General features: G+C 38.5%; 1 protein-coding gene across 2 annotated transcripts; it reads left to right on the forward strand.

Moving 5' to 3' along the window:
• Nucleotides 1-4,488: 4,488 nt before the first annotated feature.
• On the forward strand, nt 4,489-26,366 carry slc5a6a (solute carrier family 5 member 6a). 2 transcript variants are annotated; one of them, XM_034313794.2, is made up of 17 exons: nt 4,539-4,639; nt 9,280-9,399; nt 9,852-10,283; nt 11,416-11,481; nt 11,840-11,891; nt 12,103-12,170; nt 12,905-13,059; nt 13,322-13,462; nt 13,781-13,910; nt 14,372-14,460; nt 14,552-14,664; nt 17,245-17,312; nt 18,204-18,290; nt 18,894-19,072; nt 19,594-19,697; nt 20,415-20,536; nt 24,610-26,366. In XM_034313794.2, the coding sequence occupies exons 3-17, from the start codon at nt 9,936-9,938 to the stop codon at nt 24,760-24,762; spliced, it is 1,875 nt and encodes a 624-aa protein (XP_034169685.1). In that variant the 5' UTR covers nt 4,539-4,639; nt 9,280-9,399; nt 9,852-9,935; the 3' UTR covers nt 24,763-26,366. The 2 variants fall into 2 exon arrangements, with proteins under 2 accessions (XP_026803048.1, XP_034169685.1); XM_026947247.3 differs by lacking the exon at nt 9,280-9,399 and having other exon boundaries at nt 4,489-4,639.
• Nucleotides 26,367-26,723: the final 357 nt, after the last annotated feature.

Raw genomic sequence — 26,723 nt, forward strand, 5'->3', positions numbered from 1 at the left:
ACAGAAAGGCAAAGAAACCCTTAGAACTAATCCACACTGACTTAGCCGGCCCCATGCAAACACAGAGCAAAGAAGGGTACAGATATGCACAGTCTTTTACAAATGACTACTCAGGTACTGTGTTAGTGTATTTTCTAAAGTCCAAGGGTGACACAGTACAAGCCACAGAAAAGTTCTTAGCAGACATAGCACCTTATGGAGAAGAGTGTATCCGTTCCGATAATGGCACTGAATTTATGAGTCGAAACCTTTAGGCACTGTTAACAAAGAATAAGATTAGACATGAAACGTCTGCACCTTATTCACCCCACCAGAATGGCACAGCAGAGAGAGGTTAGAGAAAACTCTATGACATGAGCAGGTGCCTACTGATAGAAAGCGAGTTACCAGATAAGCTATGGAACTACGCTATGCAGACATCAGCTTACGTGAAAAACAGGTGCTACAGTAGACGCACAAAGAAAACGCCATATGAGTTGTTCCCAGGCAAAAAGCCAGATGTTTCCAAAATGCAAAAATTTGGATCAATATGTTTTGCTTACAAACAAGAGAGAGGCAAATTAGACTCTAGATGCGAGCAAGGTGTTTTCATTGGCTACGACAAAAACAGTCCGGCTTACCTAGTGTACTATCCTAACACAGAGAAGGTCCAAAAGCATAGGTTGGTGAAGTTCACAACTAGGACAACCAAAGAAAAGGAAACACAAACATCTGAGTCACCAGAATTTGGGGATGTATATCCCAAGATCAGTAGCAGTGAAGAAAATGTTGATGAAAATTTGAAAAATGTACCAGATCAGGGTATTCAAAGTGGTGATTCTGAGACTTTGCCTGAACAGACTGAACGTACACAGCCAGGTAAAGTTACTGAGACTGTAATCAGAAGGAACCCACCAAGAACCAGGAGAAGGCCAGCTCATCTACAGGAATTTGAGATTGAGAATATGGAGGACAAACTGCAAACATGCGTAGACTTTTGTTATAGAGCAGTATGCGATATACCGCAAACCTACCAGGATGCCATAACATCAGCCAAATCAAGGCAATGGAAGCATGCCATGGACAAAGAAATGCGATCACTGGAGGAGAATAAGACCTTCACACTCACTCAGTTGCCACCAGGCAAACAGCCAGTTGGGGGCAGATGGGTTTACACACTTAAAAGAGACATTGATGGATCCGAAAAATACAAGGCGAGATTCGTTGCGAAAGGCTACAGTCAGAAACTAGGGACTGACTATGAGGAGACATTCTCACCCACAGCTGATATGACAAGTGTGAGAGTGGTCATGCAGAAGGCAGCACAAGAAAATCTAATCTTGCATCAGATGGACGTTGAGACAGCTTATTTACATGCACCAATTGACTGTGAAATTTATATGAAACAACCAGAGGGTTATGAGCAAAAATCTGAGACAGGTGAAAAGCTAGTATGCAAGTTAGAGAAATCTCTCAATGGTCTTAAGCAATCAGGCAGAAACTGGAATGCTATGTTACATCTATGTTTGATTGAAAATGACTTTACACAAAACCCAGCTGATAACTGTGTGTATACAAAGGAAAAGCATGATGAAAAAGTAATCCTGATAGTATGGGTTGACGACCTGATCATAGCCGCTAACAGTGAAAGTGTTCTGAAAAGTCTAAAGGGAATGCTCACTGAAAGGTTCAAAATGAAAGACATGGGAAGGTTGAAACATTTTTGAACAAGCAGAAGGTCTAGCAGAAGGTCTAGTTAAAATGTCACAGGAGAGATATGTGAGGAAAATACTAGATCGATTTGAGATGCAGAATTGCAAGTCTAGAGAGACTCCATGTGAACCAAAGCTTGATTATTCAGAAGATGCTGAAAAAATGAAAGAGCCAAGGAAGTTTAGGGAGGCAGTGGAAAGTTTAATCTACCTGTCCACTTGCACTCGACCAGATATAAGTTTTGTCGTCAGTAAACTATCTCAGCACTTTGCTGAACCAACAGAACAACACTGGAACACAGTAAAACATGTGTTCAGATACCTTAAAGGTACGGCAGAACAGGAATTATGCTTCAGAAGAAATGACTAGAAATTAGAAATTAGAAAGAAATTCAAAAGAAACTAGGTCTAAGAGTACTGAAGGAAGCTCTTTGATTTCATGGAAAACCAGAAAACAACCAACAGTAGCATTATCTACTTGTGAAGCAGAGTACATGTCCTTAGCATCAGCCATACAGGAATGTATCTACTTAGAGCAGCTACTCAAGGGTATGGACACATACCAATATGCACAAACAAAAGTGTATGAAGACAACCAAGGTACCATAGCACTAGCCAGAAACGCAGTCTGTAGGCAAAGGTGCAAGCACACTGATATCAAGTACCACTTTATAAGGGAAACTGTAAATGATGGCAAGGTAATCTTGGAATATTGTCCTACTGAGCAAATGGCTGCTGACATTATGACAAAGCCAGCCACTAAGCTAAAGTTAAAGAGGTTTGTTCGGGACATGTTTGGCACGTAAGAGTGTAAAGAGTGCATGTTTATATTATTTATGTAAAAGAGAAGCATTATTTGTTTTTTTTGTTTGTTTTTTTTGTTTTTGTTTTCTGGTAACACAATGAGCTAAGAGCGAGCGGGGGTGTTGTTAAGCATTGCACTCTTACTCATTGCATTACGGCATAAGCCGAACTAAAAAACAGACATACACATGCATACAAACAAACATAATAAAGTGTAGCTATGTTACAGAAGTAGAAATATAGATTATGTATATAGAAATATAGACTATGTACATCTGTATGTGTGAGAAATATAGACTATGTACATCTGTATGTATGTGTGTGCAATGTTGACTTGTGCAAAACAATAGTACAGTAACATGTACTATTGTTTTGCACAAGTCAACATTGCACACTCACACATACAGATGTACATAGTCTATATTTCTATATACATTTCTGAGCCGATGCTTATTCTGAATAAATGTTCTTAAGAGGTGGATAAGAGAACTGTGCAACGTTTTGTTTGTTTCCATATGCGAGTTGGGGTAGACTGCGCACTCAAACTCAACAGTAACTTTATATTACTGCACCATTGAAGATAAATATCATAACAAATTCTTTCTTAAAGATGGTTATTTCGTTTATAATTTGTCTGTCACTGTCAGTTTTGTCCTTACAGGGTTTCGACAGGTCCTTAAAAAGTTAAATCAGTTATATCGAATTTAAGGCCATAAAATGTCTTAAATGGTACAAGACAGTCCTAATTACAATTTTTTATGATTTTTATGATAGCTTCATGTGACGATTTAACTTCAAAAGGCTGTGATTTCATTGAATAAATGGGCACTGCATGTTTTAAAGTCAGATGCTGTGCTGCTTTGTGTACTGCCGTTACCAGGGAACCCTGCTGATAGAAAATGAATTGGCATTTTCAATAAACCCGTCTGGTGTTGTTGTTAAGACCAAATAAAAAAAATCTACAAAAATTTTTACGCAGCAAACACGCATTTATAAATGTGAACTGGTAGGTCAACAGTAAGCTCATGCTAATGTTTTATAAAATTCTAAACAATTAATTTATATAAATAAATAATAAAAATAAATAAATAAATTGACAGTTTATGTTATTATATTAATATTTATATCATTGTGGCTCGGACTGCGACATGACGTGACGTGTTGTTATATTTTCTCAACCTATCTGGCTGGCGCTGTGATTATCCACTAGTGTTTAGCACCATCCAGAATTCACAGAACCACAGTTACATAGGTAACTAGCATTTTCTGGCTAGTAGCTTTCAGACAGAAGTGAGAAAAATGCATCATCCCAATTGGCTAATTCTGTTTCTCATCACAGCAGCTGGTATCCAATAAAATGTGATTAAACAAAGGAACGCCTTCATAAACTTTTATTATGATCAGTAAAAGAAATGTTATTACAATAAATAGGCCATACACTTTGACGGTTTCTGTTAGCCCTTCTTTTTCTAAAAATCTCTTCTTTACAAAAAGATTATGGCCCTTCAGGGTCTCACAAAAATGCTGATGTGGCTCAGGCAGAATCTGAGTTTGACACACGTGAGCTAGAGAATCAAAATGGCTGCATAGTTACAAACGTGTTGTGGGTAAGTGCGTTTAACAAAGTTTAACACATTTTTTGTTACAGTAACTGGAAATGCACAAAAATGAAGCCATATTAGGTAAATCTCATGTAGCCGTGTCCCCAAGTGAATCTGACTGACAGTCACATGATATATATCAAATATATCAAATGTTAATCTGTAGCAAAAATAACGCGATTTGTTACCACGAGGAACATTATTTAAACTACAGTGTGTATATATATATATATATATATATATATATATATATATATATATATATATATATATATATATATATATATATATATATACACACTAGTGCAGTATGTGGTATACACACTCAGCCTTAGCCAATTGTAACGCAGGAGGCAGCGATCTACTAGCCAATCCCAGCTTAGGAGGCGGGACTTGTCGAAATACGAGTAGGAAACAAAATCCGGTTACTAGAAGAATCGGTTATGGGCTGAAGGAGAGTAGGCGGTCTCTCGCTCAGGACCTCGTTCCTCCCTTCAGTTACAGCAGACACGCTGCATGGTCCACGAGTCTCGCCGCATTCAGGTGAGACAATTTCATAATTAGCTGAGGTTGTCGATTAAATTCGCTCACGGTGCTAGTTTATAGTGGCTACAGCAAAGATAATCGTCATCACCCGAATGTTCTTGTTTCAAAATGTAAACTCGTAGTGGTATAATCTGATGGAGTTGGTTTTCCGAGTAATCGATCTGTAATTTAGCTATAATATAAATGGTTTCTCTGACATTTTTAACCTCCGCTACCAAAGCGCGAGGCATCGCTGCACGCTAAAATTCACTACAAATAACGATTTAATCAGCGTCGTTACTTTTCTGAACCCGATTAGTCCATAAAGACACCTTTGACATCTTAGGTCGGTGTCTAACAGGATTTTGGATGTACATGTTTAACAGTATGCGGCCCGGAAACAAAACGTGACCTCAGAACGCACCTGGCGCGTGACATGGATTGACCTGACCCTGCGGCAGCTACACAGCGCGCGAGCTGGTCGCTGCTTTTCATAAACGCACATATGTGTGTGTATAAAACTGCGGTCACGCCATTTGCACGCGGAGAAAGCTCACTCACACCATCTACTCTTCATAATATTTTGTGCGCGTGTACATTACGGTTTACGGTAGCCCGTTTATGAGTGGGCGTAGAAAATACGGTTTGGTCTTTCGGCTCCATGAGGCACATCATCGCACTGACTATAGGAAAGTGTTAAGACTTCTGTATTTCTGCTCTTTGCACAGAAAGCTTTATTAACAAAAACGTGCAGCGGTTTAACGTGTTAAAAATAATATAGCTGCCACTATGGAAAGTGTTAGGACTGAGTCTGTATATTGTTTATTGCACAGAAAAATCTATAATATTCTGGTAAATTAAAATTATTTCATATTAAGTTTTCATTAAATCACATATTTTTAAGATTTTTTTAAAAACAAAAGTTATGAAGAGAACTTCAGGTACCCATGGCTTTAATTTCATGCTTCACTATTGTACGGATGAATAATTCAGTTCAGTTGTTACATCATCAACCTGTGTGCACACACAATGTGTGTGGTGTGGCCACATTGTCTTCTGTACAAAACTATTATTTTCTGAACTTCAAGACACTATTTGTCTAGATTTTATATTTATAATATACACACCTACATCACATGCCAACCGTTTTTATAGACAGAATGCAATACGTTGCCTACTCCACAGTCCACTCCTCCACACATTTTAAGCCCCTTTATATTCTTCCTCTTCAATTCAGACCACAGGTTTTCAGCAGATTTCAGATCTGATCACCGAGATGGTCATTGCAAAATTTTTAAATTTATTTATTTATTTATTTTTTTTAAGATATTTTTTTTAATATTTTCTGTGTTGATATCTGTAATGTTTGGTGCATCATCTTGTTGAAAGCTCTCTATATGGCCAGGTCTGAAACACCTGGTATCCAGGTTTTGGGCTGAAGTATCTTGGTATTTAGCAGAATTCATGATGATCTCAATCTTCACTAGAGTCCCCGAACCCCTGAGCTCAGATGCTGCATGTAGTGAGATGCTCTCAGGAAGGCCTTCTTTCTTGCAACACTTGCAACACAAATCGCTAGTTGTTATGATAGTATAATGTGACATCTAAACTCTAAACCTCTATAAACATATAAAGTCTGCTGTTATTTCACAGCTTGCAGCTGGTTCAAATAATATGTGTTGTTTTGGTAATTCTACATGCAAAGTGTCTCCTTTCTTATTCCTGTATATTAGCAGTAATACAACAATATTTTTATTAGAGTTCTGTGTCTAGTCAAGGTTGAGGCTTGGTTAGGATGCAAGATAACGTGAAACAGTGAAGCAGGAATTTGGTAACTAAAATGACTTTTTACAGATTAAGGTAAGAAGTTCCACGCTTATTTTTCCTGGTGAAACCAGTCGTCAATAGGAAATGCTTAAAGACAGAGGAATTTTAATGTTAGCTTCCCATGTTTCTTGTTAATTATCATAAAAATTGAATCACATAATTCATTTAACTCACTGAATGATACTGATTTATAATAAAACAGTAATGAGAAGAAATTTAATGACAAAATAAATTAGAAATCAAATGGAAGTTGTGTGTTATGAAACTAATAAAGAGATATTAAAATCCAGTCAAGAACTAAATTCAGTATGAGTGTACAGTGACAGGGCCTTAGCTGTGGATATTTATTGATATTATGTGTCAACACACAATAGTAACTTTGTGTGTGTTTATTTTAGCTGCGTGCCATGTTTGCCCTTAATCCCCTTCTCTGCGTCTCTGTGTGCCACGTTTACCCATGGTCCTCTTCTCTGTGTTGCCATACCAATACGCTTTAACACAAAAATATAAATTGGCCTTAACAGCTAATTTTTTAACTACATACTTTCTTATTCTTACTCAAATAGATTTCACTTGATTATTTTTCTTAGTAATGATACTTTTACTTGTGTAACTATTTTTGATACTCTGACCACCTCTGACAAAAACAAGTTATTATTATGAAAATACAAACTTCTTTTTACCCATGATCCCCCTCTCTGCATCTCTATGTGCCATGTTTACCCATGATCCCCCTCTCTGCATCTCTATGTGCCATGTTTACCCATGATCCCCCTCTCTGCGTCTCTGTGTGCCATGGTTACCCATGATTGCCCTCTGTGTCACCACATCAATACACTACAACACAGAAATATAAATCGACCTTAACAGCTACTTTTTTTTTTCAACTACATACTTTTTTATTCTTACTAAAATAGATGAGAATTTCACTTGATTATTTTGTAATGTAACTGTACTTAGTAATGGTACTTTTACTTGTGTAACTATTTTTGATACTCTAACCATCTCTGACAAAAACAAGTTATTATTATGAAAATACAAACTTTTTTTAAAAAAATAAAATTACAATAATAAAGCTTATATTTTAATGGATGATTTTAACTTCGCTGTAACAAATCAGTCAAATTATTTAATAAAGATTTAGTAAAGTTATTTTAAACCAAGGTTGATTTTTTTTTCTCTTCCTTGTCTCTCTTACAGTAAGAAAAAGTAATGCTACACATACTGAAGTATTTTTGTTCAGGAAAGCCATGCGTTATTTAAAAAAAAAACATTTTGTATATACATTATAAACAATAAAGTAATTGTTAGGAATTTATTTTTTATGAAGGAGTCAAGTATACACTGATCAGCTATAACATCAAAGCCACCTGCCTAATATTGTGTACGTCCCCCTTGTGCTGCCAAAACAGCTCTGACCCCTCATCTGACCCATGGACTCCACAAGATCTATGACGGTGTGTTGTGTTATCTGACACCAAAACGTTAGCAGCAGATTGTTTGTAAGTCCTGTAAGTTGTGAGATGGGGCCTCCATGGATCAGTCTTTTGTTTCTCAAGCACATCCCACGGATGCTCGATCGGACTGAGATCTGGGGAATTTGGAGGCCAAGTGAACCAGGTTCAAGTGAACACCATGAACATTTTGTCATTTTCCTTAAGCCATTCCTGAACAATTTTTGCAGGGTGGCAGGGAGCATTATCCTGCTGAAAATGGCCGCCACCATTAGGGAATTCCGTTGCCATGAAGGCGTGTATTTGATCTGCAGCAATGTTTAGGTAAGTGGTACGTGTAAAAGTAACATCCACATGAATGCCAGAACCCGAGGTTTCCCAGCAGAACATTGCCCAGAACATCACACTGGCTTGCGTTCTTCCCATAGTGCATCCTGGTGCCATCTCTTCCCCAGGTAAGCGACACACACGCACCCGGCCAGAAAAAGTGATTCACCAGACCAGGCCACCTTCTTCCATTGCTCCATGGTCCAGTTCTGTTGCTCACATTTCCATTGAAGGCGCTTACGGTAGTGGACAGAGGACAGCATGGGCACTCTGACTGGTCTACAGCTACACAGCCCCATACACAGCAAGCTGCGATGCACTGTGTGTTCTGACACCTTTCTATCATAACCAGCATTAACTTTTACAGCAGTTTGTGCTACAGTAGTTCTTCTGTGGGATTGGACCAGACGGGCTAGCTTTCGCTGCCTACGTGCATCAGTGAGTCTTGGGTGCCCATGACCCTGTCACCGGATCACTGGTTGTCCTTCCTTGGATTACTTTTGGTATGTACTAACCACTACATACCAGGAAAACCCCACAAGACCTGCCATTTTGGAGATGCTCTGAACCAGTCATCTAGCCATCACAATTTGGCCCTTGTCAGAGTCACTCAGATCCTTATGCTTGCCCACTTTTCTCACTTTCAACACATCAACCTTGAGAACTGACTGTTCACTTGCTGCGTAATGTATCCCACCCCTTGACAGGTGCCATTGTAACAAGATAATCAATGTTACAGCCATAGTAGCTACTGCTCAGAATATTATTTTTTCCCTGTTTTGATTTTTTTTGTGTTGGTTACACACTGTTTTATGTTGTTTAATAATATATGTTTTACTGAAAATCTTTTAATTCCAACAATGGTATATTAAACCCAGAGGAAACTGGCTAGCTTGATTGCATTTGTGCAAGGCCCCAGCTAGCTTCAATTTATTAGCAACACCTTCTATAAACCTTGCACTACTGTTCTGAATTTTTAAAGTAGTTGAGATTCTCAAGGCTGCTGGTATAACTTTAAACTGTGGTTGTTGCACTTTCATCTCTTCTCAGCTAGTCACTTGTACTGCTTTGATCCTACTCCATTAAACACCCAGACAGGAAGGAGACTCATCCAGAGCACTCAGCTTTTTCAATTATTTATGAAGTTTTTTTCATCCTGGGTATTAGAAGGTACTAATTTATTTCTGTTGCCTTGAGTCTATTGTTTTCCTATTTTCATTTGTGGTTAATCCTTGTCACTTAGAAATGTAATCTTTTCTTGTATCAAAACAATTCTAAATTCGTAGCAGGAATACTGTGTAAAGGTCATATTGGTGTTTGTTAGCTATTTGGGGATTATCTGCATGTTTCCTAGTTAACTCTTGTTGATGTTTAAACTCTATTGGTTATCACTTAGTTGCATTTTAAGCCACCACCCACCAGAAGCCCAAAAGGTTCTATTAGAGCTTTAGTCACCAAAATATCTGAAGAGCACCAATCTAACTTTGGCTTGGCTCCTCAATTGCTGTTGTATTTTAACCTATTACATAATTTTATTTGTTTATGGCATTATCGTGATGATTCTATTGTAAGATATTTTAAGGTGAATCATTTACCACAGTGTGCTCTTTACTGCTCCACAGAGGCACTAGTGAAGATTCTATGGCCAGCCACCCACTGTTGCTGTACTAGTCAACTTGTCGTGGCCATACCGCTCCAGGTACATCATGGGCGACATAGACCAGATGCACTTCACTGCAGTGGACTATGCTATCTTCGTGCTGCTCCTTGTAGCTTCAGCGGGCATTGGCCTGTTCCATGCATTTTCAGGGGGCCGCCAGAGCACCACGCGCGAGTTTCTGCTGGCTGACCGCAGCATGAGCTGCCTACCTGTGTCACTATCCCTGCTTGCCACCTTCCAGTCGGCTGTAGCTATCTTGGGTGCACCGGCTGAAATCTATGCTTACGGCACGCAGTACTGGTTCTTGGGCTGCTCCTACTTCCTGGGCCTGCTCATCCCAGCACACATCTTCATCCCTGTTTTCTACCGCCTGCGTCTTTCCAGCGCCTACCAGGTAGCCTGTTTTCTAAAATGTTTTAATAGGGATGGGTTTTTCAGGCAAAATAACTATTGTAATGTTTCACTGCTTTGTTTAAATAATATTTTAATAATTTGTGCTTCGCTTTCAAATGACTATGTGTAGTTCATTTGTAAATGTAGTATTCATTTACAAATTCTGAGTTTACCCAGGAAGGATTACACTGTACTTCCCTTTTATTTTTTTCCATTTATTATAATTGTCACGAAGTCTGCAGCAATTTTTTTAAACCCGCGTTTCTTTCCTGTTGCACTAAATGAGCAATGGAAGCCTATAGCTAACTCCACTGCCATCAGATTGAGTATACGGTTCTGACAAATTGCTAAAAAATGCTAAAAGTACTGCTCAGTCGTGGCCTAATGGTTAGAGTCTCGGACTTGTAACCCGAAGGTGAACCTGAAGGTTGTGGGTTCGACTCTCAGGTCCGGCAGGGATTGTAGGTGGGGGAGTGAATGACCAGTGCTCTCTCTCACCCTCAATATCACGACTGAGGTGAGACCCTTGAGCAAGGCACCGAATCCCCAACTGCTCCCTGGGCGTCGCAGCAAAAAAAGCTGCCCACTGCTCCGGGTGTGTGTTCAATACTGTGTGTGTGTGTGCACTTGGATGGGTTAAATGCAGAGCACAAATTCCGAGTATGGGCTACACTTCACTTCTCTTCTTTTTTTTTTAGGGCTATTATAATGTTGGAGTAGACTATCTGAATCTGTTGTAAATTCACCAGTTAAGCACTGTATGTACCAATATTTGCCTTTTGTTATTGATTGTCTAATATTGTACTGTTTGCAGTATTTTTGGACAACCAGTTAAAAATGGAAACTATGCACATTAAGTAATTGATCAGAGAACTACGTATCTACAGATCTACATATATTTAAGTATATCTCTCTTTGTGAGAGAATAGACACTGATTTAAAGAAATGTCAAAACCCTCACCTCTAAAACTCTATCTTCTCAGAATCTTCTGATATAAGCATGTTTATATTTATATCATTTGCATATAATGTGTGGAGTGGAATGTGAGTTAAATCTTCTTTTAATAATGTATGTTTTGGCAATATCTAATCTTGTTTCTTGTTCATCTAATCTTTATTCGTTGCTCTTTCAGTATCTAGAGCTTCGTTTCAATAAAACTGTACGGATATGTGGCACTGTCACCTTCATCTTTCAGATGGTGAGTTTGGTTTGGTCATAGGCAGCTCTGGTGTCAGGATGTGGAGCTCTCTCTTATCTGACTTGCGTAACTACAGATCATTTTGCAAGCTTGTGTTCTCAAGCAGTTTTTCCTTTTTTCTGATTTAGTCTGGTTTTTGGAAACCTTATACCAGCTTTCTGAACCGTGTATTGTATAAATAGAAAAAAAATCAGATTTAGTGTAAGGATTTATATTTTATGAATGTGATTGCAGTGATTTAAGGGTCTCACTATTTAATCTTTAAAGTGTTAGCACTTGTTTTTGGTGGAATTAACCAAAAGTTTTTGGTGGAATTAACCAAAAGAATCAACTCTTTCTCCATTTTATGTCCCTGTAGGTAATCTACATGGGAGTGGTGCTGTATGCTCCTGCGCTTGCACTGAATGCAGGTAAATAAGCCTGTGCATAGAAAGTTAACAATTAGTGAATTCATTCATTTCGTTTAGGTTTTTTCTTGTTTGTTTCAGTAAGAAGTACAGCCAGTGAATAGAAACAACAGCTATTTAAGTCAATATATAGCAAAAAGCATGAGAATGAAGATAATGAGCTTTTTGCCAGTGAATCTACCAATAAGTTGTTTTATTTCCTGGTGTGTTTCAGTAACTGGTTTTGACCTCTGGGGGGCTGTTCTGGCAATGGGTCTTGTGTGCACACTATACACAACACTGGTAAGCTTGATTATTTGTCTCCCATCTCAAGAATGTAAAGAAGCATTGACATAGTAATATTTATTTATTTGTTGCTCTTTTCTAAACACATTTTACTCATGTGATACCTGTTTATGAAGAGGTATATAATGTTGCTTTGAACAGGAGGTAAATCCCTTTGAGCTGATTCTTAAATGTATGAAGATGTTAAGTAATGAATAATAATAACTCTTTGTCTGGCTAGCTTAGTCAGTAGAGCATTAGATGTCTAATCAAGAGACAAGGAAGACACTTCTCTGTACTGGCACCCAGGTGGTGGAATGAACTTCCCCTGGCTCTGCAAACAACTGAGTTTCTGGCTGTCTTCAGACAAAAACGGAAGATAGACCACAATTTAAAAAAAAAAAAAAAAAAAAAAAAAAAAAAAACTTTGCTAGTTAAAGCAAAAATACTTTAACTCCACTCTATCAAGGTTTTAATTTAATGTTAATTAATGTTAATTTAATGTTATTCTTAGACAGTGCCCTATTTATAATAGTGTAAGGACATGTTTTCACTCTGCACTGGATAAGAGCATGTCACAGGTGTTACAATAATTATTAAGAAATATCAGTTTAAAAGTGAAAATAATGTAACTGGTTTTGAGCTCTTATTTAAAATGGCAACAGAAGAGTGATTATTTTCATGGCACCTGCTGCTGAAATTTTAATTCATAAATTCTGTAATAAGTATCTTGCTTATTCTTCTGTGTACAGGGTGGCCTGAAAGCAGTCATCTGGACAGACGTGTTCCAGACAGTTGTAATGTTTGCTGGGCAGCTGGCTGTGATCGTGGTGGGCACCCATCAGGCAGGTGGCATGGCTGAGGTGTGGATGAAAGCCCAGAATGGCAGCCGTATCTCAGGCATCGAGTGAGTCTGATTTTTACTTGAGAGTCTGAAATTTCACTTGAGAGTTGGTCGCATTGTTACAAGCAAAATTCAAGAAGAGCAGAATATGAAAAAGTTTAATGAATAGTCCAAGTGTTAAAGGTTATATAGGAGTTTTTTATGTTAGTCCAGTAGATACAGAATGTACAGGCTGAAGGTAAGCTGTAAGTCTGGTGCCATGCTACATTTCTGTTCTGCGTTGTGTATTGTCTGTTTTCTGTCACTCTTGTGTCTGATCCTTCAGGCTGAACCCTGACCCCCTGGAGAGGCACACATTTTGGACATTGGCTGTTGGGGGCATCTTCCTCATGCTGGCACTCTATGGAGTGAACCAGGCTCAGGTCCAGCGATATCTCAGCTCCCGCTCTGAAAGAGAGGCCATCATGTCAGTAATACCCACCTCAGTTTAGCCTGGCTATATAGAAATTAACGAGTAAACAACTGTGTGTGTGCGCGCGTGTGTGTGTGCGCGCGTGTGTGTGTGCGCGCGTGTGTGTGCGCGCGCGTGTGTGTGCGCGCGCGTGTGTGTGCGCGCGCGCGTGTGTGCGCGCGTGTGTGCGCGCGTGTGCGCGCGTGTGTGTGTTATTCTTTTGAGTAATTTATGCACATTCCAGAACAGCATAGTTTTTTTTTAATTACAGGCTTTCTGGCTTTCTGCAAAAAAACCTACTGGCATACACTCTTGTGTCTGTCTCTGTCATAGGTCCTGCTATGTGGTGTTTCCATGCCAGCAGATAGTCCTGGCACTTGGTTGTCTCATGGGACTGGTCATGTTTGCCCGCTACGGTGAAGACAGTCCTTTGGACAAGGGCTACGTTCAGACCAATGACCAGGTCAGACTCCCTCTGGCTTTGTTTGTTTTTTGTTTTGTTTTGTTTTTTTATCTCCTGTCATGCTTTTATAGGATGTGTTTCATGCAGCTGTGCTCATGGTCTTTTCATATCTTTTCATAATGTCTCAGGAGCTTTCAGAAGACTGCTTTTTTGAATCTTAATGACTGCTTATAATAATTTTGTGATTTTATTCATGACTCTGAAGCTACTTGTCTATTTTAAGTGCTATATAAATAAAATTAAATTGAAAGAAAGGAAAACATTAAAATGACATGCTGTGCTGTAATTTTGATGATGCTTATGCTTATGTCTTATGCTCCTAATGAAGCTCTTTAATGAGTAACAAACTGTCTTCAAGATCATAATGCAAGTGTATTTGCATTGACCTACTACTGCTAGATATTGTTTATCGTAAGGTGCTCAAGAAAAATGCTTTTTTTTTTTCAATTCTCTTTCTGTAGATGGTGTTGTATTTTGTGATGGATGTGCTCAGAGACCTTCCTGGTTTGCCTGGACTGTTTGTTGCTTGTCTTTTCAGTGGGGCTCTCAGGTAAAGGCCTCACATTAATGAATTCCTCAAAAAAACACTTATTTGGTGCTTGGCTGTGATCATCTCTGTTTTTTCTATATTCTTACTGTAGCACAATTTCATCTGCCTTCAACTCCCTGGCGACGGTTACTATGGAAGATCTGATTAAGCCCTTTTATCCTGGCATGACGGAGGCACGAGCCACACTGATGTCCAAAGGCCTTGGTGAGCAGTGATTTAACTCTCCCACCTAAGAGAGGGCAGTGTTCATAGAACTCAAATTGTATTGTAATTGCATTAAATAAAATACAATGGGCTGCTTGCACAAACACCTCTGATTTCATTCACCATGGCTCCTGGGTTTCCGATTCGTTTGCTACAGTTGTAACTCAGGTATTTTACAGCCGATGTCTGCAAAAGCTCCCACGACGTTCATGGGATATGTAAGAACACTTGCAAAACCCCTTCTCTTAAGCTTAAGAAAGGCTTCAAACTCTGTGCTTCATCATAAATACACAACTATGAAAGTAAGAAAATAGCTGTTAACAGAAATGAACACCTGAGCTAACATTAGCTCACATAGTTCTCTGAAAATTAGCTTGTGCTGTTACTAACAGGGTGTCTTCAGTTGAAACAGGATACTGCCCATGGTATTAGTTTCTAGACACATACATTAAATGATGTATAATTTATATATATATACACACACACACTCCTGAACAAAATCTTAAGACCAGGGAAAATATTACACACAGTATTCACACTTCGCACTGGTGGATCGTAACCAGGTTGTAAGTACTTCTTCAAAATGCCAAAAGAAGAAACAAGAGCAAGAGACAAAAAATAGAGAGTAGGCAATTTATTGAAAACTGCATTTAAACTCGAACAGGCTGGTCATCAGCTGATCAAAAGTTTAAGACCATAGCCTTTAAAAGTTAAAATCTGTGCAAAAATATGGCTTTAATGTCATTGTCCTTCAGACAGTCACACTGTCATGATCTTCTGATGGCAAAAGCAAAAAGGCTTTCTGTTTTTGAACGCGCCATTGCTGCCGAGGTTGGACGCAGTAAGACAGTCATTTTAAATTTCTTAAAAGATCCTGAGAGTTATGGGACAAAAAAATCAAGTGGTAGACCCAAAAAAAAATTTCACCGGAACTGAGCCGGAGGATCCGACGGGCTGTCCGTGAAGACACAGGCCGATCCTCGACCCAAATCAAGGCCCTTACTGATGCTGACTGCAGCCCAATAACCATAAGACGGCATCTGCGAGAGAAAGGCTTAAAGAACAAAAAATGTCTTCGAAAGCCACGTCTCCTCCCACACCACAAACTTGCCCGTTTGGAATTTTCAAGGGAGCACCAAAAATGGGACATTGAAAGATGGAGGAAAGTTTTCTCTGTCGAGAAAAAATTTAACCTGGATGGTCCTGATGGCTTCCAACGATACTGGCATGACAAGGAGATCCCACTGGAGATGTTTTCTACGTGGAACAGTGGAGGAGGCTCCATCATGATCTGGGGTGCTTTTTCCTCTAGTGGGAAAATGGAGCTTCAGGTTGTGCAGGGACGTCAAACGGCGGCTGGCTATGTGGACATGTTGCAGCAGGCATCCCTCTTGACTGAGGGCCCTCGTCTGTGTGGTAATGACTGGGTCTTTCAACAGGACAACGCTGCAGTTCACAATGCCTGCCTGACAAAGGACTTCTTCCAGGACAATAACGTTGCACTTCTGGACCATCCTGCGTGTTCCCCTGATTTAAATCTCCTTGAGAATGTTTGGGGATGGATGGCAAGGGAAGTTTACAAAAACGGACGTCAGTTCCAGACTGTGGATGCCTTTCATTAAGCCATCTTCACCACATGGAGCAACGTTCCCACCAGCCTCCTGGAAACAGTTGCATCAAGCATGCCGAAATGAGTATTTGAAGTTATCACCAAGAACAGTGGAGCTACTCACAACTGAGTCCTTTTTTGACACTTGTAGTTCTGTTGTGGGTGTTTTTGGGCTATGGTCTTTTTAACCATGATCACTCATGTCATAAAGGTAAATATTGCTAATGCATGTTGACCATGTTATCAGCATGTAAATGTATATTTAGTAGTTAATAATAATAATAATAATAATAATAATTGGGTAGTTTTTCTTCTTAGGTGTTTGTTATTATCCAGTGGCTTACTCTCCCACACACTGGGCCGTGGTGTAGCTGTTCCATTCAAAGAACAATGGCACTGTGCTTTTTGACGGTTTTCCTTGACCCTCTGAGGCTTTAACTAGCTGATCTGGCATGAAATATCTGCCACAGACCTTCGTATATGGAAATGGTGAAATGGTCATGACATAGGTTTTCTACCTGGTCTCCTGAGATCCCTCTGAACTAGGAAACTGGAAGCTTAAAGCTGTTAAATTTTGAAGACGCTGTGCCGGGAGGGACACAGCAGTGCTTGTTATATTCCTTCATTTGTTTTTGAAAATATTTTGTCTTCAATACCTTATGGTGGACACACATTTTGAATGCATTACAAAGAAAAAAGCCATCACTGACAAATGTAAACGTGGTACCAGAAACTTGATAACCACACAATTTCAAAACGGAAATGTGTTATAGCCCTGAGTGCAAATAGCTTGTTGTGATTCATTGTAGTTCATGTGCATACCATCAGCAGATATGTAGTATTTTGTAGTATTTTTCATGTCGTTTATCAATATTGGATGTGTAAAATATTACTTAGTACACAAAATAACATCAGTGTGTTAAGGATTTTTTTTTATCAAGGTTTTGAAGAATTTTTGCTCTGTTTCTCAGCTCTTGGCTATGGACTGGTGTGTCTAGCTATGGCCTACATCGCTTCTCTAATGGGCTCTGTGTTACAGGTATGGACTAGTCTGTTTACTTACAATAGTTAGCATGCAGATACTGTAGTACAGCAATAATCATGTGATAATGTTATGACACTCAAATTTTTGTGACTATCTCTATTTAGATGGCATTTTGGTTAGTTTTGTACCTACTGAAACAGCACAAGTTCCTCTCCCTCTTTCCCTGTGGTCATAGCTCTTTTCACCTTGAATGAGAATCCCATGAGAATTCGAAAACCATGGCAGAAAGTGACACTGAATAAGTCAGTTTACAAATGAAGTCCAATTTGTTTTTTTTGTATAGTGCCCATCTGGACTACAGCAGAATTTATTATGTTCCACATATTCTAAGACAAATAATAAACGGATTTTAAAAATGTGTTGTTGATATGGTGATGTTTTTTTGTTACATTTATTTAACATTTGTGGAAGGAATGATCTCTCCAGTGTTAGCGCTTTGTAACAGTCACAGTTCTTTGCGGGTTTTTTATTTTCATTTTATTGTGTGAGTGTGAGAGAGAGAGAGAGAGAGAGAGAGAGGCTGGTGAGGGAGCAACTGCTATAATGTAAGTGAGAACAGGCACTATCTTGTCTTTTGGATGTTCCACAACATTATATTTAACTATAAACTGTTAAAATTCAGGATTTTTCGTATATTAATGAAGTAAACATTGTAATCATTGGCAAATTGCTGTGGTATAAGCAAAATGACACATTCCAGAATGTGCTGTAATATAAAAATAATGCACTCTGCTTGCGTGTCATATACCCAGCACCAACCCACCCCCTCCCCCACCCACGAGAATGTTATTCTTTACGTTCCTGAGTCAGTTAATCTCCAAAGACGTATTATGTTCCTGCATATATTTATTTGTCTTATTTCTTACTTTCTTGTGATCCTTTCAGGCAGCACTCAGTATTTTTGGGATGGTTGGTGGGCCTCTTCTTGGCCTCTTCTGTCTAGGCATGTTCTTTCCCTGGGCCAACTCTATTGTAAGTGCATTGATGCTCTCTAACAGTAGAAACATTTGTCTCAAAGAAGCTTTAATATAATTAAGCAATATAGCAAAAGCAAGAATATCTGAATATCAGCTCGGCTGTGATTCGGCTTTAGGCAAGAGGCCGAACATGATCACAGCTGTGCTGATATTCAGTAGAACAGCACGGCTGTGAGTGTGATGTTGCTTTAATACAACATTTCTATAAACAATAAATTAATATGGAGTAATATTAATTAAATTACATTAAATTTGACACAATATGGCCAAATTGGCTGAGCTGGATAGCTAGATAGAGTGTTGTGTATAGCCATGCCAATGTACAGACTGAATGACCGCCCACAGTAAGTGCAGTAATGGTTTCAGTGTAAAAATCTATTGATAGAATTGGAATTTTGTGTTTCGAAACCAGACAAGAGGAGTGATGCACACAGTGAAATGTACCAGTTCTGTTATACCAAACATCAGCACTCTTCAAACACCGCTTGTCCAATCACATTAGTAGACCAAAACTAACTGTTGGATAAACAAAAGTAGCAACATTTGTTATATGATGGTAATGCAAAATCCAGGCATATGTGTTTGTGTGTATTTCCAGGGAGCAGTGACTGGCTTGGTAGCAGGACTAATTATGGCTTTCTGGATTGGCATTGGCAGCTTTGTCTCCCGTATGCAAGCACCAGGAACACCCATATTTAACACCACAATCATTCATGACACAGGCAACACAACTGCCATCATGACTACTGTCATCAGCTCTATTACAGCAAAACCCAGGTAAATCTGAGGAAGTTCACAGGTGCAGTGTTGTCTTCAGGCTTTTATTTGTTTTTTTTGTTTTTTTTGTGAAATGTGAAATCAATTTTTTTTTTAAATCTGTTTTAACCAGAGTTGTATAATCATTAAATTGCACAATTAATTTAAACGTAGCAACGTCTATGTAGCAGACGATTGCTAAACTTAATAATAACATAAAACATAACAATACTATTAGTTAACATGTTTCATCCGAAAATTATTATTTTGTTTGTTTTTATTCTGTGGGTTTTTGTAATGTCATTATTTATACAGTTCATCACAGTTTGTTATTTATATAAACATTCATATATTAACTGGAGGGGTTTATTGACTGTATTAACCTAATTCCAAGTTGGTTGTAATTTATAAGATAAAAACACATGTAGACATTTACACTCAGTTGTCCAATCGAGAAAAGAGGCCCTTCAACTAAACTGAACTGAGAAGATTTTCATGTGAGTTGAAGAAATATAAAATAACCCAGTACTGTGTCTCTGTAGGCCCACTGGACTGCAGGCTCTCTATTCGTTGTCCTACATGTGGTATAGCGCTCACAATTCAGCCACAGTTGTAGTGGTAGGACTGTTGGTCAGCCTTCTTACTGGTATGTGAAGCTGTTAACATTGTATGACAATCCAGGGTAAATGTGAAGATTTCATGTTGTGTTCCAAAACCTTTTTCCAAATCACAATTATAGTGACTATTTGGAAACCCAGCTTAAAAGCACACCTTCTTTTAATATACAGTGGCTCTGACTTTGCACACTTTAATGTGTTATAGATTTACAGATTAATCTACACACAATAATCCATAATGACAAAAGTTTTAGAATTAGAATTAGAATTCTCCTGTGTAAAAGGCATATGGCAAGCACTTAAAGGAGTCTGATGGTCTAATGAGACAAACATTGACCTCTCTGTGCTGAACTCCAAGTGCTACTGTACATCAGGCAAAAACCAGGTACTGCTCATCAACTGGCTAATACCAGGTGTGAAAAGCGTGTAGAAACTCACCCAAGAAGAATCGAAGCTGTAATTGCTGCCAAAGGTGCTTCTATAAAGTACTGAATAAAGGATCTGAGTCTTAATCTAAATTTCAGTTTTTGATTTTTAATAAATTTGCAAAAATGTCTAAAAACGTTTTCAGTTTGACATTATGGGTTATGGTGTATAGATTAATGGACAATTTGGCCAATGTGATAATTTTTAAACTAAATCTATTGAATAAAATGTGTACATTCACTGTAAATGAAGGTAAGAATTCTGTTTTTCTCCCTGTAAGTGTACTTCTAAATGCACCTTTACTCTGTGCTTATGATCAGGACCCTGGAAAGAGAAGGATTTGACCCCAGGTACTGTTTACCCTGTGTTTGGAATGCTGCTGTTCTTTCTACCTGAGCGTTACAGAGAGAAGCTGTGCTGTGTTACTCCTCTGGAACACAAGGTAATTTTACCCAGCAACACACTTTCACTTAGGTAGTCTTTCAGTACAATCCTTGTGTGCACACAAAAACAGATAGAATCTTTATCATGCCAAAGGACAAGTCCACCCTGAAAGATTTGCATATTAAACTTTATAATTAACATGTGGTCTTTAGCCTTGTCCAGGATTTATTTGGTAATGAAATTCTGAGGGTTTTTGGTTTGTTTAAAATTTCTTTCATCTACATGTTGATCTGTTTTTACTTTGGGTATCCTACAAAGCCGTTCAACTAGTAGAGATAGTGGCACCAGTGGGACTTGGCCCTTGCTTCAGTTCTACCAGAGACCAGTGCAGCAGCGTTTTAGCCCATTAATCTTTCCAACTCTCTCACCTCCTCATCTGTACACCCTGCTCAATCAGATCAGCTTTCAACTTTCATGCTTTCAACTGCTGCCAACATCATTGTGCTTCTTATCATGTAGATCATTAACTAGCCAAGCCGAATCCCCCACAACTGTGTTGTACACCCACTGTCCACTTTATTAGGGGGAAAAAAATCACCTGGTCTGGTTTTCCCAGTCTTCATCTATCCAGTTTGGGTGAGTCTGTGCCCATGATAGCCTCAGTTTCTTGGCTGACAGGAGTGGAACCTCACATGGTCTTCTGCTGTTGTAGCATGAATGTACAGGTGTTCTTAATAAAGTGGACGGTGAGTGTATGTCTGCATAGAATTGCATTCTGGAACTCTGAGTTCACCATTTGCTCTTTCTGCTACTTCTACATTGGATTGCCATTAATATGACATTGAAAAAAGCTCTTGCTCTTTTGTTTGTATGAACTAACAGCAAAACTTGTTGAATTTTTTTTTTCTCCTAATCATCACAGACCTGCCAACCTTTACACATTTTGCCTAGGGACTTGTCCCATTCCACCCCATGCCCCAATCTAGTCCCTCAGTTTCCCTGCTTGAAAGATTCGCTTATGCACCACCCTCACTTTCTTCCTCACTTTGTCAAGGTAAATGGAGAATGTTTTTAGTTGATTAATGTGAAATACAATCTCAATCAATTCATGTTTGACTTGGCAAATTAGACAAGTATTTAGTAAACATCAGTTAAAATATAACTTGAAAATGGTCAAAAATGACACTGTTGGCAGAAAAACAAAGTAAATGGAAAAAAGTTAATTAGTCCTTCAACAAAGTGTAAAATATAACATTTTACAAATCACTAATGGTAATGATAATTACACAGTAATTAAAAAGACCTCTCTTGTACAGGTCAGTGCAACCGCAATTAAACCTATATGTATTACAGTAACCACCATTCAAGTGGCAGCTCCCAACCCCCCTCAGCACCCTGTGGTTACTGTAAAGCACACTAAAGTTTCTGCCTTATGCTAGTGATTTGTGACATTGTGTGATATTGAAAATGTACTGTTTATACACCCCCAGTCAACTCCTACCACCCCCCAACCCTGCATTGTTCATCTACAGGGTTGGCAGGTCTGTAATCACCACTGAAACTGCACTAGCAATGTTGCCCTGTGACGTTTGAGTGCCAGACAACCACTAACTTCTCACAGGAATAACAAAAATACAGCACCAACCAACATATTCGCAACAGAATAAGCACAAGTACTTCACACATCACAAATATTTTAACATACACTGATTAGCCATCACATTAAATCCACTGACAGGTGAAGTGAATAACATTGATTATCTTGTTACAATGGCAGCTGACAAGGGGTGGGATATATTAGGCAGCAAATGAACAATTCTCGTCTGTTGGAAGCAGCAAAAATGGGCAAGCGTAAGGATCTGAGCGACTTTGACAAGGGCGAAATTGTTATGGCTGGACGACTGGATCGGAGCATCTCCAAACAGCAGGTCTTGTGGGGGTGTTCCTGGTATGTAGTTAGTACCTACCAAAAGTGGTCCAAGGAAGGACACGTGAACAGGAGACAGGGTCATTGGGAGTGCAGGCTAGCCCATAAGAGCCCAGAAGAGCTACAAACTGTTGTACAGGCTGTAGTACAAATTGCTGAAAAAGTTAGTGCTGTCTATGATAGAAAGGTGTCAGAACACACAGTGCATCACAGCTTGCTGTGTATGGGGCTGTGTAGCTGCAGACCGGTCAGAGTGCCCATGCTGACCCCTGTCCATCACTGAAAGCAATTACAATGGGCACATGAGCATAAGAACTGGACCATGGAGCAATGAAAGAAGATGACTATGGGTCCTGGCATTCATGTGGATGTTACTTTGACACGTACCAACTACCTAAACATTGTTGCAGACCAAGTACACCCCTTCATAGGCAACGATATTCCCTAATGGCAGTGACCTCTTTCAGCAGGATAATGCGCCCTGCCACACTGCAAAAATTGTTCAGGAATGGTTTGAGGAACATGACAAAGAGTTCAAGTTGTTGACTTGGCCTCCAAATTCTCCAGATCTCAATCAAATTGAGCATCTTTGGGATGTGCTGGACAAACAAGTCCAATCCATGGAGGCCCCACACCGCAACTTACAGGACTTACAGGATCTGCTGCTAAAGTTTTGGTGTCAGATACCACAGCACACCTTCAGAGGTCTCGTGGAGTCCATGCCTCGAGAGGGGTCAGAGCTGTTTTGGCAGCACAAGGGGACCTACACAATATTAGGCAGGTGGTTTTATTGTTATAGCTGATCAGGGTAAATGTTTAATGTGTTTCAGGGTGGACTTTTCCTTTAACATAGACATTATTGAAGCTGCTTTTTTTGTTTCCAAAGTAATCTCTGACTAAGACAGAATGTAGTACAAGCATGTAGATGTTTGAACCAATAATGATACAAATGGCCAAAAAACTGACCAGAAACACAAACAATTGTGAGATAGTTACAAGGCCATGTCATTGAGTTGATATGCCTTTCCTGAAGAAAAGCTTTAACATTCTTTGCTCTGAGGCAAGATGCATTGTCATCCTGAAAACGTACACCTGTGCAATGTAGACCTGTTGAGGTAATGATTGCCATTTCTTCTGGTCCGTTACCTGACATGCAAAACCCATTTCATAAATGAGTTGGGAAATTTGATTGTTTTCTTCAGGCAGTCATCTTCATATGTTTCATTAGAATGGAACCAGACAAAAGTTCTAGCATCATCACCTTGGCCAATGTAGATTCATGATTAATCACTGAATATCTCTTTCATACAATCATCCACGCTCCATGATTGCTTCTCTTTAGCCCACTGTATGTAATATACTTTTACTTTTCTATATGTAAATTCAGCCGAATTCTTACAGTTCTGTCACAAATATTGATTCCTGTTTCCACCCATTTGTTTTTCATTTGTTTTGTTGTGCATTTTCTATTTTCAAGGCATATTGCTTTGAGTTAAATAATAATCATAAGAATACATTTTGTTTATAGAGTACTTTTCAAGGTACTCAAAGACACTTTACATAAATTAAAAAAAAAAAAAAATAGTCATAGGACAACACAATAAAACCACACAGCATAATCACATTAAATCAAAAAACAGCACAATTATGCTTGCACCAAATGTTTAGACACAGCTGACTGGGAACAGCCAACATCTTGTGCCACACGCCGTGTTGGATTTCCTATTGAAGGAGTTTTATAATCCTTACCATTGTTTCAATTGACAGCTCTCTTGTTGGGGCCATGTCTCCTTTCAATTAGCCAAGTCCAACAACTCATTAACGTCTGTGAGCACTCCTTTTTTAAATCCAGACTAATTTGCATTTGTAGACTTGTACCAGTACTTGTTTTAGAAATGCAAATTACAAGGTGATTCCATAATCTTTTCCTCTACTTGAGCTGGAAAAAATGTCATTAATTAAAATAATTTAATTTGATTTGTTTGTTATTTATAATGTTTCATGAATCCAGAATGTTCAGCTTTTAAACAAAAACTGTTTTTGTCATATCTATGATTTGTTATTGCTATGAAGTAAAAAAGCTGGGTGAACATCCTCTAACTGTGGGGATTCCCTAATTTTTGCCAAGGGTTGTATATAGAAGGTGCTGAAAAATTTCTGTATTTAATGACTAAGTCAAGTTTCCATTCATCTTGCATATGCAGTCCAAGGACCTGGATAGGCAGCCGTATCAAAATGGAAAGAAAGAGAATGGAATTGTCCAAATTCAGGATGAAGACAAGAATGAACAGGAGGAGTCGAAAACCTCACAGGCTTCTGGCAAGCTGGTGAATGTGGAGCAGGAGACGGCTTTGTGATTTTCTGTAAATTCATTATATAACAGATGCTTAAGGCCATATTTATTGTTATATGAACCGAAAAAAATTGCCATGATGATGTTAACTGTCCAGGTCGTACCTTTGCACAATCTTTTGTTGTATGTTGTAATGATAAGGCAGTACTGATGAATTCAGCACTTCACTCATGAAGTAAGATGTGTGTGAAATGTACAATTCATTTTCTGTATGAGTAGATAAATGTGACATGACAATTGACCAATTAAGCAAACAGCCACAGCATTTGCACATTTCGTAGAAAATGAAGAGCTATGTCTAAGTGACTAGAAGCAAAAGAATATTAATAGAATAAAAACACATACTAGGAGCATTTCATTACCTATTTTCAATACAGTGTGTGTGGCCCATTTTTGTATTTAAGCTGGTTTGTTTGATATGCGCGTCCCAGACAAAAATCAGGAGCTTATGTCATTTCTTTCGTATTACCCACCTTAATAGTCATACAACCTCTGAGTCTGGTCAACGGCTGACAAATCCAGTTTTATGCTAAGTTATATTCATTGACATTGAACAGTAAGTCACTATTATTGGTGAATGTGACATTTTTTGTCTGGGGAACAAAATTTATCTGTACTGCTGGGTTTAGTTGCCATTAGCCTTTATACATTACTACAGAAACTCTTAGTGTCTGAACTACTGAGCAAAAGGCTTAATAATTTTTAAATGACCCCATAAAAGACTTTTTGAGAGGGAGGATGCTGCTCCTGGGGAACTTCACCATTCATTGCATTTATTTGATGTCATTGCTACAATCAATTGCTTAATTGTTCCAAACTTCAGCACTCATACTTCATTGTAAACATCTCCACATAGAAATGTATTATGATTGCACTGTGCTAATGTTTTTTGTGTTTGGAAAAGTTTTGTTGGCAGTAGGAATGTGCTGATATAAACTTTTCCAGCACCCATAATTGTCTAATGGTTTATGATATAACAATATTGTATGTTAAAAAATTCTTTATTACTAAAAACGTTTTGCAGATTGATCACTAATTATGTTAGTTCTATTAGTGTTTTTATGGATATGGATGGAAATGGCTCTCATTTGGTGAAGAGAATTATGGGATTGCTGCTGAGAAGGATATTTGCAGTGCTGTCAAGTTAGCCAAAATGAGATGCCATATACTGCCTTTCAGATGGAAAGCACAGGCTGTTACAATATGTTATGTGGCTTTGTCTGTGTTGAATATTGTGAATATATGGTAGAACTTTATTAACTTTAACATTATTATGCCTAGTTAGCATTTTAAAAATTCCTCATCAAAACACTTGAAAAGATTTCTACGTGGTCAGCAGCATGGGCATCTTAAAATCTTAATGGGAACTGGGAAATGGGAATAATGGGAACTACAGGTGAAATGCCTGGGTTATGCTGGAAGAGTCCACCAAAGACAATCTAAATATGTGATGAAAGTTTTTCATCACATATTGTGGGTCAGTGAGGAGGGTGTTTTTTTTTTTTGTTTTTTTTTTTTGTTTTTTTGATAAGCACATGATGTGTGTTTAACTTTCTAAATACAGGCATCCTGTATATTGAATACTGAAACCTGCTGGCCAGTTATTGACCTAGTTGTCAGTATTAGTTTTTTCTGCATTTTGTCATCAGTGACTTGTTTCATCAGCCAAATGCTCTTTTGTGCATCAAGGTCTTTAAATCCTACATAGTTTATCCAGCTTCATACCTGAAATCCATCCCATGTGACATTTTATGCTGGGCTTCTTGCAATTCTGTGAAGGCTTAGTGTTTGTGAGTGTGAGATTTGTTTCCTATATTATGTTGTCCCAGTATGGTAAGTAGTAAGCAGCATTTGTGGTATTGAGTCTGTTGTTTTTCTCATGACATTTATCTTTTAGATTTATTTCAGTGTGCTGTGTAGGGTTTACAAAATGGACCTCAAATTGATGTTCATCTCCAAAGACAT

This window comes from Pangasianodon hypophthalmus, chromosome 19, assembly GCF_027358585.1.
Source record: "Pangasianodon hypophthalmus isolate fPanHyp1 chromosome 19, fPanHyp1.pri, whole genome shotgun sequence".
NCBI classification, from domain to species: Eukaryota; Metazoa; Chordata; class Actinopteri; order Siluriformes; family Pangasiidae; genus Pangasianodon; species Pangasianodon hypophthalmus.